The 15125-nt window shown below is 41.6% G+C and overlaps 4 protein-coding genes across 4 annotated transcripts; 2 read left to right on the top strand and 2 right to left on the bottom strand.

The window, feature by feature from the left end:
• Nucleotides 1–200: 200 nt before the first annotated feature.
• LOC135350344 (uncharacterized) lies at nucleotides 201–1627 on the bottom strand. The gene is made up of 5 exons (XM_064549103.1): nucleotides 1470–1627; nucleotides 1057–1418; nucleotides 917–995; nucleotides 511–863; nucleotides 201–458 (listed from the first exon to the last, which is right to left on the bottom strand). Exons 1-5 carry the CDS (start codon nucleotides 1510–1512, stop codon nucleotides 366–368), a joined length of 930 nt encoding a protein of 309 aa, XP_064405173.1. The 5' UTR covers nucleotides 1513–1627; the 3' UTR covers nucleotides 201–365.
• Nucleotides 1628–1652: 25 nt separating this feature from the next.
• On the top strand, nucleotides 1653–9062 carry LOC135350334 (mucin-2-like). Its single transcript, XM_064549088.1, has 7 exons — nucleotides 1653–1937; nucleotides 5666–5973; nucleotides 6029–6481; nucleotides 6537–6980; nucleotides 7036–7479; nucleotides 7535–7841; nucleotides 8728–9062. The coding sequence occupies exons 1-7, from the start codon at nucleotides 1760–1762 to the stop codon at nucleotides 8919–8921; spliced, it is 2328 nt and encodes a 775-aa protein (XP_064405158.1). The 5' UTR covers nucleotides 1653–1759; the 3' UTR covers nucleotides 8922–9062.
• LOC135350340 (kelch domain-containing protein 1-like) lies at nucleotides 8909–11801 on the bottom strand. Its single transcript, XM_064549097.1, has 4 exons — nucleotides 11167–11801; nucleotides 10519–10673; nucleotides 9838–10294; nucleotides 8909–9195 (listed from the first exon to the last, which is right to left on the bottom strand). The coding sequence occupies exons 1-4, from the start codon at nucleotides 11726–11728 to the stop codon at nucleotides 9041–9043; spliced, it is 1329 nt and encodes a 442-aa protein (XP_064405167.1). The 5' UTR covers nucleotides 11729–11801; the 3' UTR covers nucleotides 8909–9040.
• LOC135350338 (uncharacterized) lies at nucleotides 11781–15080 on the top strand. The gene is made up of 7 exons (XM_064549095.1): nucleotides 11781–11938; nucleotides 12485–12786; nucleotides 12847–13239; nucleotides 13382–13915; nucleotides 14037–14426; nucleotides 14481–14592; nucleotides 14731–15080. The coding sequence occupies exons 1-7, from the start codon at nucleotides 11917–11919 to the stop codon at nucleotides 14931–14933; spliced, it is 1956 nt and encodes a 651-aa protein (XP_064405165.1). The 5' UTR covers nucleotides 11781–11916; the 3' UTR covers nucleotides 14934–15080.
• The last annotated feature ends 45 nt before the right edge of the window (nucleotides 15081–15125 follow it).

Below are 15125 nucleotides of genomic sequence, written 5' to 3'. Positions count from 1 at the left end.
TTCGCATTGCAGAGCACTGTATAACTGGTACGGGACGTGTTAATACGGTTATTAAAACTACAAAATTATATGTCTACCGCAATATAGGTTCTCCTGCAGATCATGAGCTGTATGAATAGTTATAATACGTAATTGCAGGACATGCAGTTGATACGAACATTTGCACCAACAAAAATTACCCGCTCATACAGAGTGCGGAACAACAAAAAACAATGATCATGATCAGATAGGGAGTATAATTATAATACAAAATGGATAGGAAAAATCATGAGTTCGTACCACCAAATTCAACATATTAGGACTAAAGATCATAATGTATCTCTCTCTATACACAAGACTACCTGAAAAATTTATTATTTACTAATTTACTCAGAAACGACAAATGTGGAGCACTTTGGTAGAGGCACTCTCACAAAGGAGAGCTGAGTAAAGTTACGAGTGGTTGTTATTGAGATTACCTATAAAAGAAATTAATACACAAACTGCTCAACCTTCGTTCGGTAGACTCACCTCTAGTCCTATCACTCCTTCTTGGGGGTGAGTTAACGTCACATTTAATTTTGTATCAGAGTTAAATTTAACTATCTCCGATTGTTGAAATGTGTGGTTGAAAACTACACCATCCTGTGAATTGCTCACACTAATCCTCATTCCAGCCGGCTTTAAGCAAGGTAGCAGGTCCATCTCTGCCTGCTGACTATGAAGCGGGTTGGATGGCCATTGGCACTTGACACTGGTGCAGTGTGCTGAGTCTGGTATTAAACATTGAGGAGTAAGGGCTGGGTCATGTGTCCAGGCTGATTGCTCCACGATAATGTATTGCTCAATAAACTCAAGAACTTCACAGGTGAGAGGAGTAGGATCTGTTCAAAATATTATTGTATGCATTAATTTGTCTAGATTCATGATGTAGTACCTTGACAGAATGAAGTGTTGAGAGGGATGTCTCTGTATGGAATGAGTGTTACATTGCTATTTCCAACTTGAGCGGTTACCTAAAAGAAATTTGAAAATGATAAAAAAACAGACATCATGTGACTGGTATATATGTAATACCTCAACACCCACAGTCAGTTTGCTCCTTTGCACAATAGCAACATAAAGAGTAACTTGTGCATCACCGATCATCATCTTAAATGTCTCCACGTCCTTGTAAAAAATGTGCTGAAGAATCTCCTTACCATTGATGTCCCTGCCCTTCAACCAGAGTGCTGGATACTCCCAACAGGGAAGCAGTTGTATTTCCAGCTGCTCACTGTTGGAAACCACGTTACAGTAGATGGTGTCACATTCTGGCCACCCTGAGCTGACACAAGAGAGCTGTCCGACAGCTGCAACAGTCATGTCTGCAGCTATTCGTGGCATGACATTGCAGCTGGTCACAAGTGGTGGCCAGGGTACTGGTTGCAAAGCCACTTCTACAGAGTCAGAAGTGGAACCATGGATCCATCAATATAATGCTTACTCACCATTGATAGCCACAGTAAGCAAGATGATGGCAGAAGCAAACATTTTGCATCTAGGATAAGTTTGATGGACCCTTGAACTTTCTGTGAAACACAATTTTTTGGATCCCGGGAGTCTTGTGGGGGTCACTGGATTTCTCTGTCTAGATCTATAAATAGAATTGAGTGGTTTTGATCTACACGTAGATCTACGTACACTTCCTTTATCGAGGGCCACGGTGCATGGTACACAGTAGACTCTGTTCAGCATTCAGCCACTGTTGTTTGATAAATGCTATAGAGGTAGACTAGGTATGAATAGAAGAAAGCAAGGAGTTTTGGTCGTGCTGACAGTGTTCATGAGCTGCCTGCTTGTGGCGTATTTGGCTGTCATCACTACCCACCACAATGGCCTTACTCTGTTCGCAAGAGACCATGAATCATGGCACAGTGGTGATAATGACTCCTGGAGTGGATCTGGAACGCAGTCAGGTATGCATTCCACCTTTAACAATTGAGGACTGTATTAATTTTGTCCTCTATTGTCTTCCTCGGGATATATTAAATTACGAGCATGAATATCAGAATTCCTGTGGACTTCTTACAGAGAGCAAAACAATTCTCATGAATTATTCATGTTTAGCCCTCGTGTTAAAAAGTAAGCCTCGATTAAAACCGCGGAGATACACGGATGGTACTTCGAGGGTACTTCCGTTTCCAATCCCTCTTTACTCTATCTATGGTTACAGTAGTCTGTGTGTCTGTGTGTCTGTGTGTGTGTCTGTCACTGCTCAGTATGGCTTACCTGGTGATTTAGACATCACAATTTGTACGTAGGGAAACTTGTAGCATTAAAACTAAAACTAAGGCTTAAAATTTGGCAGATTTTGCAAAGAAGTCTTTGTTTCGCAGAAAAGGCGAGCTAAACCTAAGAAGCTTTTTGCGTACTAGCTAAATCTAAACGCGGCTATTATTTGAAACATAAGCCAATAATTATAATTAGCCTAGTTGGATGCGGCTATTATTCGAAACATAATCCAATGCTTTGTGTGTTTGTGGAAAAGGGTCGATACAATAGAAAGCTAGAATTGTGTCTGGTTTGTCTCTGTTAGCTGACTCTGGGATCCTACTCCAGGAGCCATACTTCTCTGCATGAGACTCTAGGCTTCTTTGCTGTGATCCTAAAGTCTATTTGCGTTGAGTTCGACCCCGGAAGCTATGTGGTCAATTATGGCTTTACAATTATGGCTTTACACATGGTCCACATGCTGGACAAGTATGCCTGGGACTTCTACGTAGAAAATGCTAACTTTTACCAGCTCTACAGCATATAGATAGAAGCGCTTTTTAACAAGGAATCCAATGGTATATGAAACTTTGAATTTCAGTAAGTATAACAAAGTTATGAGTATAACAAAGTTATGACAACTTTATGAAGGTCAAACTCAACACAAATAGACTTTAGTCCACAGTGCATATATCTATCTATGTACCACTAAAACCCTGTTCTCAAAGCTTCAGCATGCCTCCAGTCTGGTTTAGCTCCTGAGTTGCTGTGCTAGACCGTTTAATAAGTCATACATAACATTTATTATTACATGCACTGCATTATATCACTCTTCTGGTTTCTTTATAATCATGTCACGTCACCAGCCGAGGGTTTGCACTTTAGTGCTCTAGTTTTATATGTAGCAGCAGTCCCACAAAATATTTCACATAGAACTTGCAGTAGTAAAGATAACGTACCATTCCCATTTTGGCAACAACGATTTTCCAAGTTTATTACTCAGGCCTTCATACAAAAAAAATTAACTGAGGGGGGAAAAAAAATTGGGGGAGACGAGGCGATTATCTATTTAGGGGGGTCTGGGGGCATGCCCTCCCAGGATGTGTTTAGATCGCATCTGGTACATTCCTAGGAACTGTGGTGTCTGTGTGGTTATTTAGTATCGTGGAATAAAATTTAAAAAAAATGCAGAAATTAAATTGAACTACCTTAGTTTCAATTGCCTGGACTGAATGGTACTAGACTCATGTACTATACTATGAGTCATCAGATAAAAGCGCCATAGCTATAGCCTGAGCAACACAAGCTTTTCTCACTCTCTCTGTATACATGTGCTTGTGACTTAGATAGTGACTTAGAAGAAATTGTGGACGTATTTTAATTAAAGTAGCTTCATAAATAACTCATCATTGTTGTTGTTATGAATAGCAATACAAAAATTTACAATTGCCAGGGGGGGGCGAGTGCCGCGCCCCCCCCCCCCCCTCTATGAAGTCCTGTATGTATTCAAGCGATCTAGTTTCAAATCCCTCTCTTTAATCTCTGGTACTGTAGTTGTGTTGGGGACAACTGAATGCCACTTCCTTACATTTGCTTACATTTTCTATTGATTGTTTTGGGGGTACTCTATAACCAGAATGTTACAGCCCAAAGTTTCCATAGCATGTGTGTTGTGTTAGCAGGCCGCCTCTTTATTATACAACCACTGTTGGTCCACCCAAAGGGCCAAATTTTGTCTTCCTCATTTTAGTGCATGGGATTTGGTAGCATTGTATAATGTTCAGGCATTCGCATGCCATTGTTACAATCCCCTCTAGCAAAATCTCTCTGCTACTGTATAGCGGGTAATTTTTGTGGGGAAAACTGACCTCCACGAAATTTTAGCGTAGGCGTGGCTTACCGGAACGTATGAATGCAGTGCAGGCAACGAGACTGAACGAAATTGTTACTCACGAAAACCACCGTTTTCCAGATAAACGAATTTTTTACCCCACGAAAATTACCCGCAATACGATATTCATGTTGTTCTAATGCCAAAATTGACAGATGTGGCAGCTCTGGAATGCTTTTTCCTTCATTCTCGTCAGTTAAATATTATGGCTTTCCTGAATATTTATGAGACAGGATATCAAATATATGCTTGTAGAACCAGGGATACAAAAGAAAGAGAGATTGGAAATGACCGCCCACACCCTGTGTAAAAGGACTGACATCCGGTGAAGCACTCTGTGTAATTAATCGCGCTTGCAAATAATTACATGGAGGACTGCGCTGTGGTTTGGTATCCCTGGTTTCGAGCTCTCCTATCCACTGGCGATCACTCAGGGGCTGGGAGGTACTCGAGAGAAGTAAGCTTATACCACTGACAAGCTCTAAGTCCGTTGTCTTTACTCTGTTTCCAATTTTTGTTGAGTTTAGCTTGAATTACTCTATGTCTACTTTTCTCTGTCCCTGCTGTGAAATCAAAACAGCGAAGGACATTGCTTGACTTGGTTATTATGTATCTAAGTGCTACATAGAATGGCTTCATGCTATAGATAAGCTGTACTGTTCATAAAATTTGCATTATATATAGTCCTTTAAACTGCTTTAGTATACTTTTAGACACACCAAAGGCCTTGACCTCCCACAACTTCATAGTAAAGGCTATTCCTTCTTGTATAGCATTTATTTGTTTAGTGATAGTGGCTGCATGGCTTATTCGACTTTTTAGAGCTAAATTCTCTTTACTTTTTAGAAAAATCAACATTAAAAATGATCAATTTCACTGTTTCTATGTACAACACATTGTAGAACAATCAAGACAGGTAATGAGCATGCTGATTATAAATATAATCCTTTGTAGTTTTAGCCACGCCCTATAATGCGGAGTGTTTCATGCAAACATTTTCGTTTCCAATCCCTCTTTCTTTTGTATCCCTGGTAGAACAGATGGTTCTCTCAGACTGTGTATGGCGCCACGGATGGTTACCCTAAGTGGTACATTAGAACCTCGATTATCTGGACACTTGGTTCCAGGGGTAGCCTGGGTAACTGAAAATTTGCCGGATAATTGAATGTATATAAACTACACCTTGATCCACCCACTTTATGGATAAACAGCAGTGCATGCCTGTATCCATGGTATCCATGGGGACACACCCATTTTCAGAATTGCCAAGCCGAATAATCGAGGTTCCGGATAATAGAAGGCCAGGTAATCGAGGTTGTACTGTGCTATTATTTTTGATGCCCCTATAAAAGGCCTATAGCTGCCACAAATTAATGGTTTTCTCCCCAGACCATGTGTTGCGGTATGCATGAAGCTTGAGATGTATATCAAATCATAAACAGGGCCAAGCCTCTTGTCTTGGATTTGATGTGTGTATAGCGACTGTTTGCTGTTTACTACTTGTAGCAATTGTCAATTATTTTGTCAATTTTATGCTTTCAGAACTGTACCCCACACCTGTGTTCAACCCCACTTGTCAAGCGCTGGAGCAGTTGGCTGCAACTTCTGGAACCTGTACCACTAGTGACCAGTGTACTGGGTTAAACTGTGTGGTGATTGGAATTGGCTCAGTTGATTTTCGTATTGAACCATGTCATAACCCACCAGCTGTACATGTTGTTGGCAAGGATGCATCTGGGATAGTTATAGTGAATGAAACACTTACTAAGTCTCGTCAAGAAAGCTTTGGACTTGGCACTTTAAACATCAACATTATGCAATCCCCAAATGAAGACTCGATTTCTATAAGTGTAAGCCAGTCACTGCATGTGTATCTGTACTGATCTGCTCATCTTGTATCTGCAGGTTACTGCTTCTGTAGTTGCAGGAATTGCCCCCGTTACAATCATTCCTGAAACAACAATTCCTCTTAACAGAGCACAGTGCCCTCACGCTGTCACACCCACACAACCCACTACTACCCATACGTTTACTCCGCTACGTATGCCATCGCCCACACCAAGAGTGAGCGAAACATGTGATTCACTGCAACAGCTGGCTAGCTCATCTCAATTGTGTATCACCAATGTCCAATGCTCTGGACTTCACTGTGAACTTCCTGGTGGTGTTACTGGCTCGTTTGACGTTACTGTGGAGCCTTGTCATAACCCACCAGCTGTGAATGTGGTTCAAAGGAATGCACTTGGGGAAGTCATTTACAATGAAACACTTACTAAGTCTCGTAAAGAAAACTTTGGACTTGGCACTTTAAACATCAACCTTATGCAATCCCCAAATGAAGATTCGATTTCTATAAACGTAAGCCAGTCACTGCATGTGTATCTGTACTGATCTGCTCATCTTGTACCTGCAGGTTACTGTTTCTGTAGTTGCAGGAACTGCCCCCGTTACAATCATTCCTGAAACAACAATTCCTCTTAACAGAGCGCAATGCCCTCACGCTGTCACACCCACTACTACCCGTACGTTTACTCCGCTACGTATGCCATCGCCCACACCAAGAGTGAGCGAAACATGTGATTCACTGCAACAGCTGGCTAGCTCATCTCAATTGTGTGTCACCAATGTCCAATGCTCTGGACTTCACTGTGAACTTCCTGGTGGTGTTACTGGCTCGTTTGATGTTACTGTGGAGCCTTGTCATAACCCACCAGCTGTGAATGTGGTTCAAAGGAATGCACTTGGGGAAGTCATTTACAATGAAACACTTACTAAGTCTCGTAAAGAAAACTTTGGACTTGGCACTTTAAACATCAACCTTATGCAATCCCCAAATGAAGATTCGATTTCTATAAATGTAAGCCAGTCACTACATGTGTATCTGTACTGATCTGCTCATCTTGTACCTGCAGGTTACTGTTTCTGTAGTTGCAGGAACTGCCCCCGTTACAATCATTCCTGAAACAACAATTCCTCTTAACAGAGCGCAATGCCCTCACGCTGTCACACCCACTACTACCCGTACGTTTACTCCGCTACGTATGCCATCGCCCACACCAAGAGTGAGCGAAACATGTGATTCACTGCAACAGCTGGCTAGCTCATCTCAATTGTGTGTCACCAATGTCCAATGCTCTGGACTTCACTGTGAACTTCCTGGTGGTGTTACTGGCTCGTTTGATGTTACTGTGGAGCCTTGTCATAACCCACCAGCTGTGAATGTGGTTCAAAGGAATGCACTTGGGGAAGTTATTTACAATGAAACACTTACTAAGTCTCGTAAAGAAAACTTTGGACTTGGCACTTTAAACATCAACCTTATGCAATCCCCAAATGAAGATTCGATTTCTATAAATGTAAGCCAGTCACTGCATGTGTATCTGTACTGATCTGCTCATCTTGTACCTGCAGGTTACTGTTTCTGTAGTTGCAGGAACTGCCCCCGTTACAATCATTCCTGAAACAACAATTCCTCTTAACAGAGCGCAATGCCCTCGCGCTGTCACACCCACACAACCCACTACTACCCGTACGTTTACTCCGCTACGTATGCCATCGCCCACACCAAGAGCGAGCGAAACATGTGAATCACTGCAACAGCTGGCTAGCTCATCTCAATCTTCTTCCCGTCCACCTATGGGAACGTTTTACACGGCTGTTATCGTCACAACCACTAGGAACACATCCACTATGGTCTCACCATCCAAGCTTCCCTCAGGTACGTGTTTTGTTTGACAAATCATTTATATGTACCTGGTGTGCGGTCGTAACCTCAAACAATTCATCCCTTGAGAAAAGCAGTAAATCCCCTTGTTGGAAAAGATTCCCCATCCCCCATTATAATGTTGACACACTGGTACATGTACGTGTTCAATAACCCCTATTATTTAACACTAATCTAGTACTTGCTGTACAGTGTTTTGTTGGAATTAGAGTCCATTTCCAGTGGCACAAGAAGATTGAACAGATTGGCATAAGAACTTACTGTTGGGCGAAGCTTGCCATAAGCTAGGGACCTGGGGGTAGGCCCTGGCATAATTAAATTTGGGGCATAATAAATTAGGTCATAAATTATTGCTGGTATAATAGGGTTAAAAATTTGAATTTGGTCAGTTAAAATACAACGGTCCTCTAGCTGCTGCTGCTGAACCTGTGTTTTTTTTTCTTTTAGAATCATTATGTTGAATCTTCAGTTATAGCTGATGCACAATACTTGTTACTACAGCTGAAAAAATATTATATTTATGACGTCAATGTGGAGCATTAATAGGTTCTTTCGACAAGCATAATAAGGCTGAATTTGGGGCAGTGCTCAAAAGCATAATAGGCGGGGAAAAGAGCATAATTTGCCAGGACCTACCTGGGGGCATGCTCCCCCAGGATTTCTACATATCCAAAGGTTGATCTAGGTAGCGTCTAAGCAATTAATAGCTGTCAGAACTATAGCTGATCAGTTTTGTGCAATACAGGGTCCATAAGCCTAGTAAATTCTCAAGTGCTCTAGCAAATTTGTATACAGGTCATGCATGTACTAGCTTCTATTCCAGCAGACCAGTGTATTGTACTACTACCATTATATTTCATATCTGGTATTTTCATATCAGGATCCAGTCAGTCAATAACGATAGCTGTGGCCGTGCCTGTGACAATTCTCCTGGTGTCTATTGGAGGTATCGTGATGTTGGTAGCCATAGTGATGGCAATCCGGCGTCACAAACGTGTTCGTAGAGAGTACCATTTTCAGCGGATGACATTCAACACAGACAATGATGATGATGATGATGATAATGATTTATAACTTAGTAGCCAAATATACGCATTGCGTATAATAACATTCATTCACATTTCATTGTTTTGTATAATATAGATTTATAAAAAAACAAACATAATATTGCACGTATGCTGTACGTATGAATGTTACAGTCTGGTAATGGACAACTGTTGGTTGCTGGTCACTTGCTCTCGTATCTGCTGCTGCAGGTGTGCAGGTATGGGGAGATGGTCATGATGGGACATGAGGATTTTGTCTTCGATAATGTACTGAAGGCAGAGCTCAAAGAGGCGATGAACACCTGGAGGGGGTGAATAAAATTATTACTACATGCAGTGTTAATAATTTGAAGGGATAGAGCGTGGCTTCGATCAGTTTATAACATGTACACAATTATAGCTACGGTAAAGATAAAAAAAAAGGGCTGAGGATGCATGAGCAATGTTTCGGTAATGCAATAATCACGTATGATGTGCTATTAGTGACTGGAGTGTACAACAATTAATCCCATATCACATCCGGTCCAGTAATTGCACACTGTATATACGTCAATGACCAGATCGTTTTCAAATAACCCCACGGCCAAAAATGTTACAGAGAACTTCATCATACACAATTAGAAATCAATAGTATGGTTATTTATTGAATAAGGGATTAATAGCACTCATGGAAAGGTTAATAGCATTCGCCTACGCCTCCTGCAATTAGTAGCCTTCCCATTGTTACTTATGCTATTAATCATTTGCACTCTATAGCCATACTAGTAATTAATGTGCTTGCGTAAGGTACATACATAATTATGGCTTGAAAATGAGACGGATCAGGAGAACTAACCGCAGAGAAGCACTGACAGCTTAGAAATGCTCTTCAGTTGTTACAATGCAAAATTAATAGTGATTTCGTAAGGTCAATAATTATAGCAATAAAAGTTTTGAGAACTAACCAAAGTGAAGCAGTGATGGCTTAGAAATGCTCGTCAGTTGTTGGTCTGGAACTACATACATGTTCTCAGATGTTCCACCAAATACCACTACCAGGGTTTCACAAGGTGATGGATGGTAGGCGGACGCAGTGTGCCAGGCTCGTTTTGGTCCAGCACCCTCTGGCAAGTGGACCTGCTTCCAAGTCAGGGTGTTGACATTGAGCTCCCATGCATCATCGATAGGGTCAGCATCATTGCTCATACCCCACAAGACAATTACCTTCGGGTCAACGGTGACAGCAGGCTCACATGGTGCAAGGTCAGGAGTGGGACAAGGGAGCCACTCAAATACTGTACCACATGGTGGGTAAGGTGGTGTGATTGCAGACGGGTCAAACAGACTACAGGCTGTATGGAAGGACCTCCCAACAGGCCATGGTTCCTCGGGCCTCGAGGGAAGGTTAACACCACTCCAATGCTGTATTTGGAAAGTATGCTGATAGTAACCGGCACATGTGAAAAACAATGAACAATGACATTATTCATACAAGACGAGTGTTAAATAAAATGCATAGTTAAGGTACATGCACTAAGAAATCATTAATCTTAATCATAATTATACAACCATTAGCCTTGTCCCCATGCCCACATCCGCTCCTAATTACTGCTTTCTCTAGAGGCAGGCTTTATACAACCACATACCCAGGTGTCCAAATTCAGTATATGGATTTCATTGACTCTACTATTCACTTGTTTTCCCCCAAAGATAACCAATCTGTGGGGGTCAACTCTAGTGATAGAGAAGGCTGCACAGGGAGGTGGTGGGATCCCCGTGACAACAGGAACAATCCATTCTGCTGTGTGGTGAGACAAAGAGAGCTATAATATATCTTAAATTTCGAGGTAGAAACGTTAATTGCATGGCCACAGCTAGGCTATCGTACTTACACATTATTCTAATTAAGGTGACCTCTAAATATACGACATAATTATAGACATTTCACCCATAATGATTCGTTTGTTATGTACATTATCAGGAGCGCATGAATAGCACAGCACAGCATGCCCAAGATGTACATTCATGCACTCCTGACATAATGTATAGGGTTGCAAAACGTCAGTATCGCCTTATTCAGAAAACACAATGTTTAGGCGAGTTATTATAGTAGGCTACAAAAAATTAGAACGAATTCACAAATAGGACAAAGGTCCATTTGTAGAGTCTATGTGCATGTGCAGAGACTAGTCTATACCTCACTACAAAAGGAAAGTGCTTATGCCATAAAGATTTTCGGAAAATTCCCCTTTTCACTGTTAACCGAAGATGGACCCCTAATCTGCTTAACGTACATTTCCCAACATGAAACAGGTGAAGCTCATTCGTCCAATAGATAGAGAAAAAGGGATTAGTAGTGTCCCGGTGGTACTGTGCTGCCCTTCCTTCTAATCGGGCATGCGCATCATTCTCGGGGTAACCATAACCGCCAAACACCCCCATCATGTCGTCTCCATAGCCGAACATCGCTGCCTTGTCCTTACAGATAGGACCATTCTCAGGGTTATTGATCGGGAGCTTTTTCCAACAGAACGTTTCTAAATCCAGCTCGTGAATATGAGCATTACGTAATCCAGCCAACCAACCACCAAATATGTAGAGGTTGTCATTGAGCACAGCACAGCATGCCCCAGATGTAAATTGGGGTAGAGAATGAAGCACTTCTGTTTCTACTGAAGACCACAGTCCACTGTGCATGTCCAACATCTCTATGTCCACATGAGGTGTTTGCCTGAATGCTGAAAGACCAGGTATTGATAAGGCACCACCGTACAAGTAAAATGAGCTATTATGAACAAAAGAACATACTCCTCTTCTGCCTACTGGCTTAAAGTCTTGTGATTCCTGCATGTTCATGTGTTTACATGATCGATCTACACATTATGGTGTACTTTCTGAACTCCTTCCGTTCTATCAAATAAAAATCGGCCAGGAGACTTTAATTTTTTACTGTGACAATCTTTACAATAAACAAATACACATTGATCGATCAGCTTCTACTCGAACTCAGCACTGCCTTTGTGGAACAGAGGATCTAGGAGGAGATGAAAATCTTTATCTTTTTTGGTAGGTTGTAAGTTTTTACATGTCTAGATATTTTTTCTAGAGTCTAAAGCTAGGAAACATATAAAACAGCTGTGATCTACGAGTCGGTTTGACATTGAAGCTAGCTAGCTTGAGCTTGAAATCTAGCCTGAGTCACTCCTTCAGGGTGCACTGTACTGAGCATTGATCCGAAATATTTGTTCCCTATAAAGATGTATCTGCTATAAATAACACTTTCGCGGTCAGATACAGTCTAGTCCTGTATATATGAGCACAAAATTTTGGTATAAAGTGGAATGTAACTAGTGTGTGTAGTATGGGGCATATAAGCGGCTATAGCGACCCTGCTGTGCCATCTACCAAATTGTAGATTAACGTGACCCTCACATCAGCTTCAGAGCCGTAGTTCACGCATTATCTTGCATATTGCTTGCTGGTTAACGGGTACTTTACAGTATTATTGGGTGTAGATACAATGAACTCTTCTTATACAATATACCTACATCATAATCACAACTCTGATAGTAAAACAAACATAGATTATTAATTATCCCCTCTCTTCTATAGTTGCTCTGTTTTGCTGTGCACTCAGTCAGTGCCCCACCTCTTCTCATATCCCATCCGGGTGCAATTACAACTGCTCTGATTCTCGTCTCACCTGCAGTGGTACCTTCCCTGCTACCTCAAGTCAACTCACCATCACGCAATGTTCTGACCCTCTGTCCCTCTCTCTGGTAGTGAGTACAGAGAGTCCATTGACTCAGGAGTATCTTGTCGGAGGTGCTGATGTTATATCAACATGTAACAATGTTGGGGGTCTGCAGATAACAGCAACGTACAGCAGAAACACCACTCACCTTACATTTATGGTAGGCATTATCTTCATGTTTCTAGCTACTGCCTTGTTATGCAACTGTGTCACTCTACAGGCGACGGGTGTCTATCAAGTAGACATTGCTGTTATAATAATTCCATCCGTTACCCTGCCTCTCACACCACATTTGTGCATGTGTCAGTCGATGGAAACTGTTGCCAACAATTTTCAGTTCCAGCTGCCAATTCAAACTTTGAGCTACAACTGCACTCGAGACGAGGCATGCTCTTCTGTACGATGCACATTCCAAGACAATTCTGATCAGCCAATTATTTTCACTTTTGATCCCTGTGCAGAGACAATATTAATGTCTGGTGCTAACCCGACAACAGGGGGTAGTGAGAATGCTTTATTCAATCAGACTGAGGATAGGAATTTTGTGGAGGGACAGTACCCGTTTACTGTGCATATGGACCTTAACAACAGCAACTACTCACTGTATTTCAGCGTAAGTTTGGGATTGCAATAAATTATATGTGCATTTGTTTAGTTGTGTTTGTACAAACATATTAATCACATGTCCTTGAATTCCTAACAGGAATGTGCACTCCTACACAAGTGCATGTTTATACACAAACCTTTACATGCAGGCTTCAGTGACCTCGTTAACGTTTGGCATCCAAGTTACTCTGTTTCAGCCAACTCAAGTGTTACTTGATCGTAGCAACTGTGGTAATGACTTGGTCTACTACCCTGGCTCCAGCACACTAGTCAGCATTTGTACCACAGAGGGAGGAACAGGAGGGCCTGGAGTGACAACACTACCTGACACACACCCAACCACCCCTGGAGGGGGGACAACACTACCTGGTACACACCCAACCACCCCTAGAGTGACAACACCACCTGATCTCTCGTCCTGCCCCCACATTGCTCTTCCATCCGTCTGTCAGCCATTGAGCAACTGTTCTGAACTTAAGTGCTCCAACCACTTCGCTAATGCTGTCATGGTGATTGACAAGTGTTCGGACCCACTAAGAGTGGATCTATCGATCAGTACAAGTGATTCGTCGAATTTTCTGCTCAGAGCTACTTACTTTGTCGGTGGACCCGAGCCAACGTACCATAGCGAAGGAGATTTTAGTATTTATACTAATAGGAATACTACACATCTCAACATAAGTGTGAGTTAGCAATCTTCACTGGTTACTAGCTAGACAATGTCGAAACAGTGCACGTACATAATTCATAACGATACCAAACCCTATAACAGTGCTTACATCACTGCCTTTTCTCATACTGCAGGTAACAGGCATTTTCGAGGGTGATATAGCTGTTGTGATTATTCCTAACATTGAATTCCCCCTCGACCCCCACTCGTGCATGTGTCAGTCTATGGACAAAGTGGCTTCCAACTTTAAGTTTTCACCAGCATTGCAACAACAGTTGTCAGTAACATGCACCACTGACCAGAACTGCTCGTCAATTAACTGTATATTTGCTCAAGCTGCTGATTCACCTATCACCTTTTTGTTTCTTCCGTGCCAAGAAGCCGTAGCTTTCACAGGGTCAGACAATAACGTTGCAGAGAAAGATTTCTTTGATCGAAACGAGACCAGAAGTTTCTCAGAGGGCAGTATTAACTATACTGTTGACGTTGTATTCGTTAATCACAATTACTCTATGGATTTTCAGGTACTAAATATGTGATAAGGCTGTGAACTGCATATTCATTTCAGTTACCCACAGATGACTTTCACTGTTCAAAAATTATATTCTTTCACGCCAATTCCCATGACTCGGATCAGTCTTGATAGGAGCAGCTGCAACCCTGACAACCTTACATATTATTATGAATATCGTATGTCAATCACATGCACAATACTAATTCTCTAAAGTAACAGCATAAAAGCATGTAAAGTTTAGCTTTTATAATAGAGTTGAAGTTCAGACAGTAACAAAGCCATAAACTACTTCAAATATTACATCCACATTTCAGGCACTGCAGTGACTGATCAGCCCTCTCTACCAGTGACTGCCATTGCTGTGTCTGTGTCCCTACTTTTGCTTGGCAGTGTGGTTGTCATGGTGATAGCCATCCTCTGTGTGGGTATATACTTTAAGAAACGCAAGCAGAGAGCTGAGGTGTATTCTTTCAGTCAGCTCACTGATGATGACGATGACGACGAACCTTTAGCCTGAAAAGCAAAACACGTTTTTTATTACACTTACAGACAATCATATATTTTTGCTTCATTCATTATAATAATACCAGGAGTACATGAATATTCATGTACTCCTGATAATACCCAGTTAGTTGTACATGTGTCTATGTTATTGTGTCAGGAGTACATGAAGTATAGTCTGGGGCCAAACTGAAAAAAAAAAAGCTAG

Source organism: Halichondria panicea, chromosome 16, assembly GCF_963675165.1.
Source record: "Halichondria panicea chromosome 16, odHalPani1.1, whole genome shotgun sequence".
Classification (NCBI taxonomy): domain Eukaryota; kingdom Metazoa; phylum Porifera; class Demospongiae; order Suberitida; family Halichondriidae; genus Halichondria; species Halichondria panicea.
The sequence above is the reverse complement of the archived record's forward strand: the minus strand, read 5'-3'. Positions and strand labels throughout refer to the sequence as shown.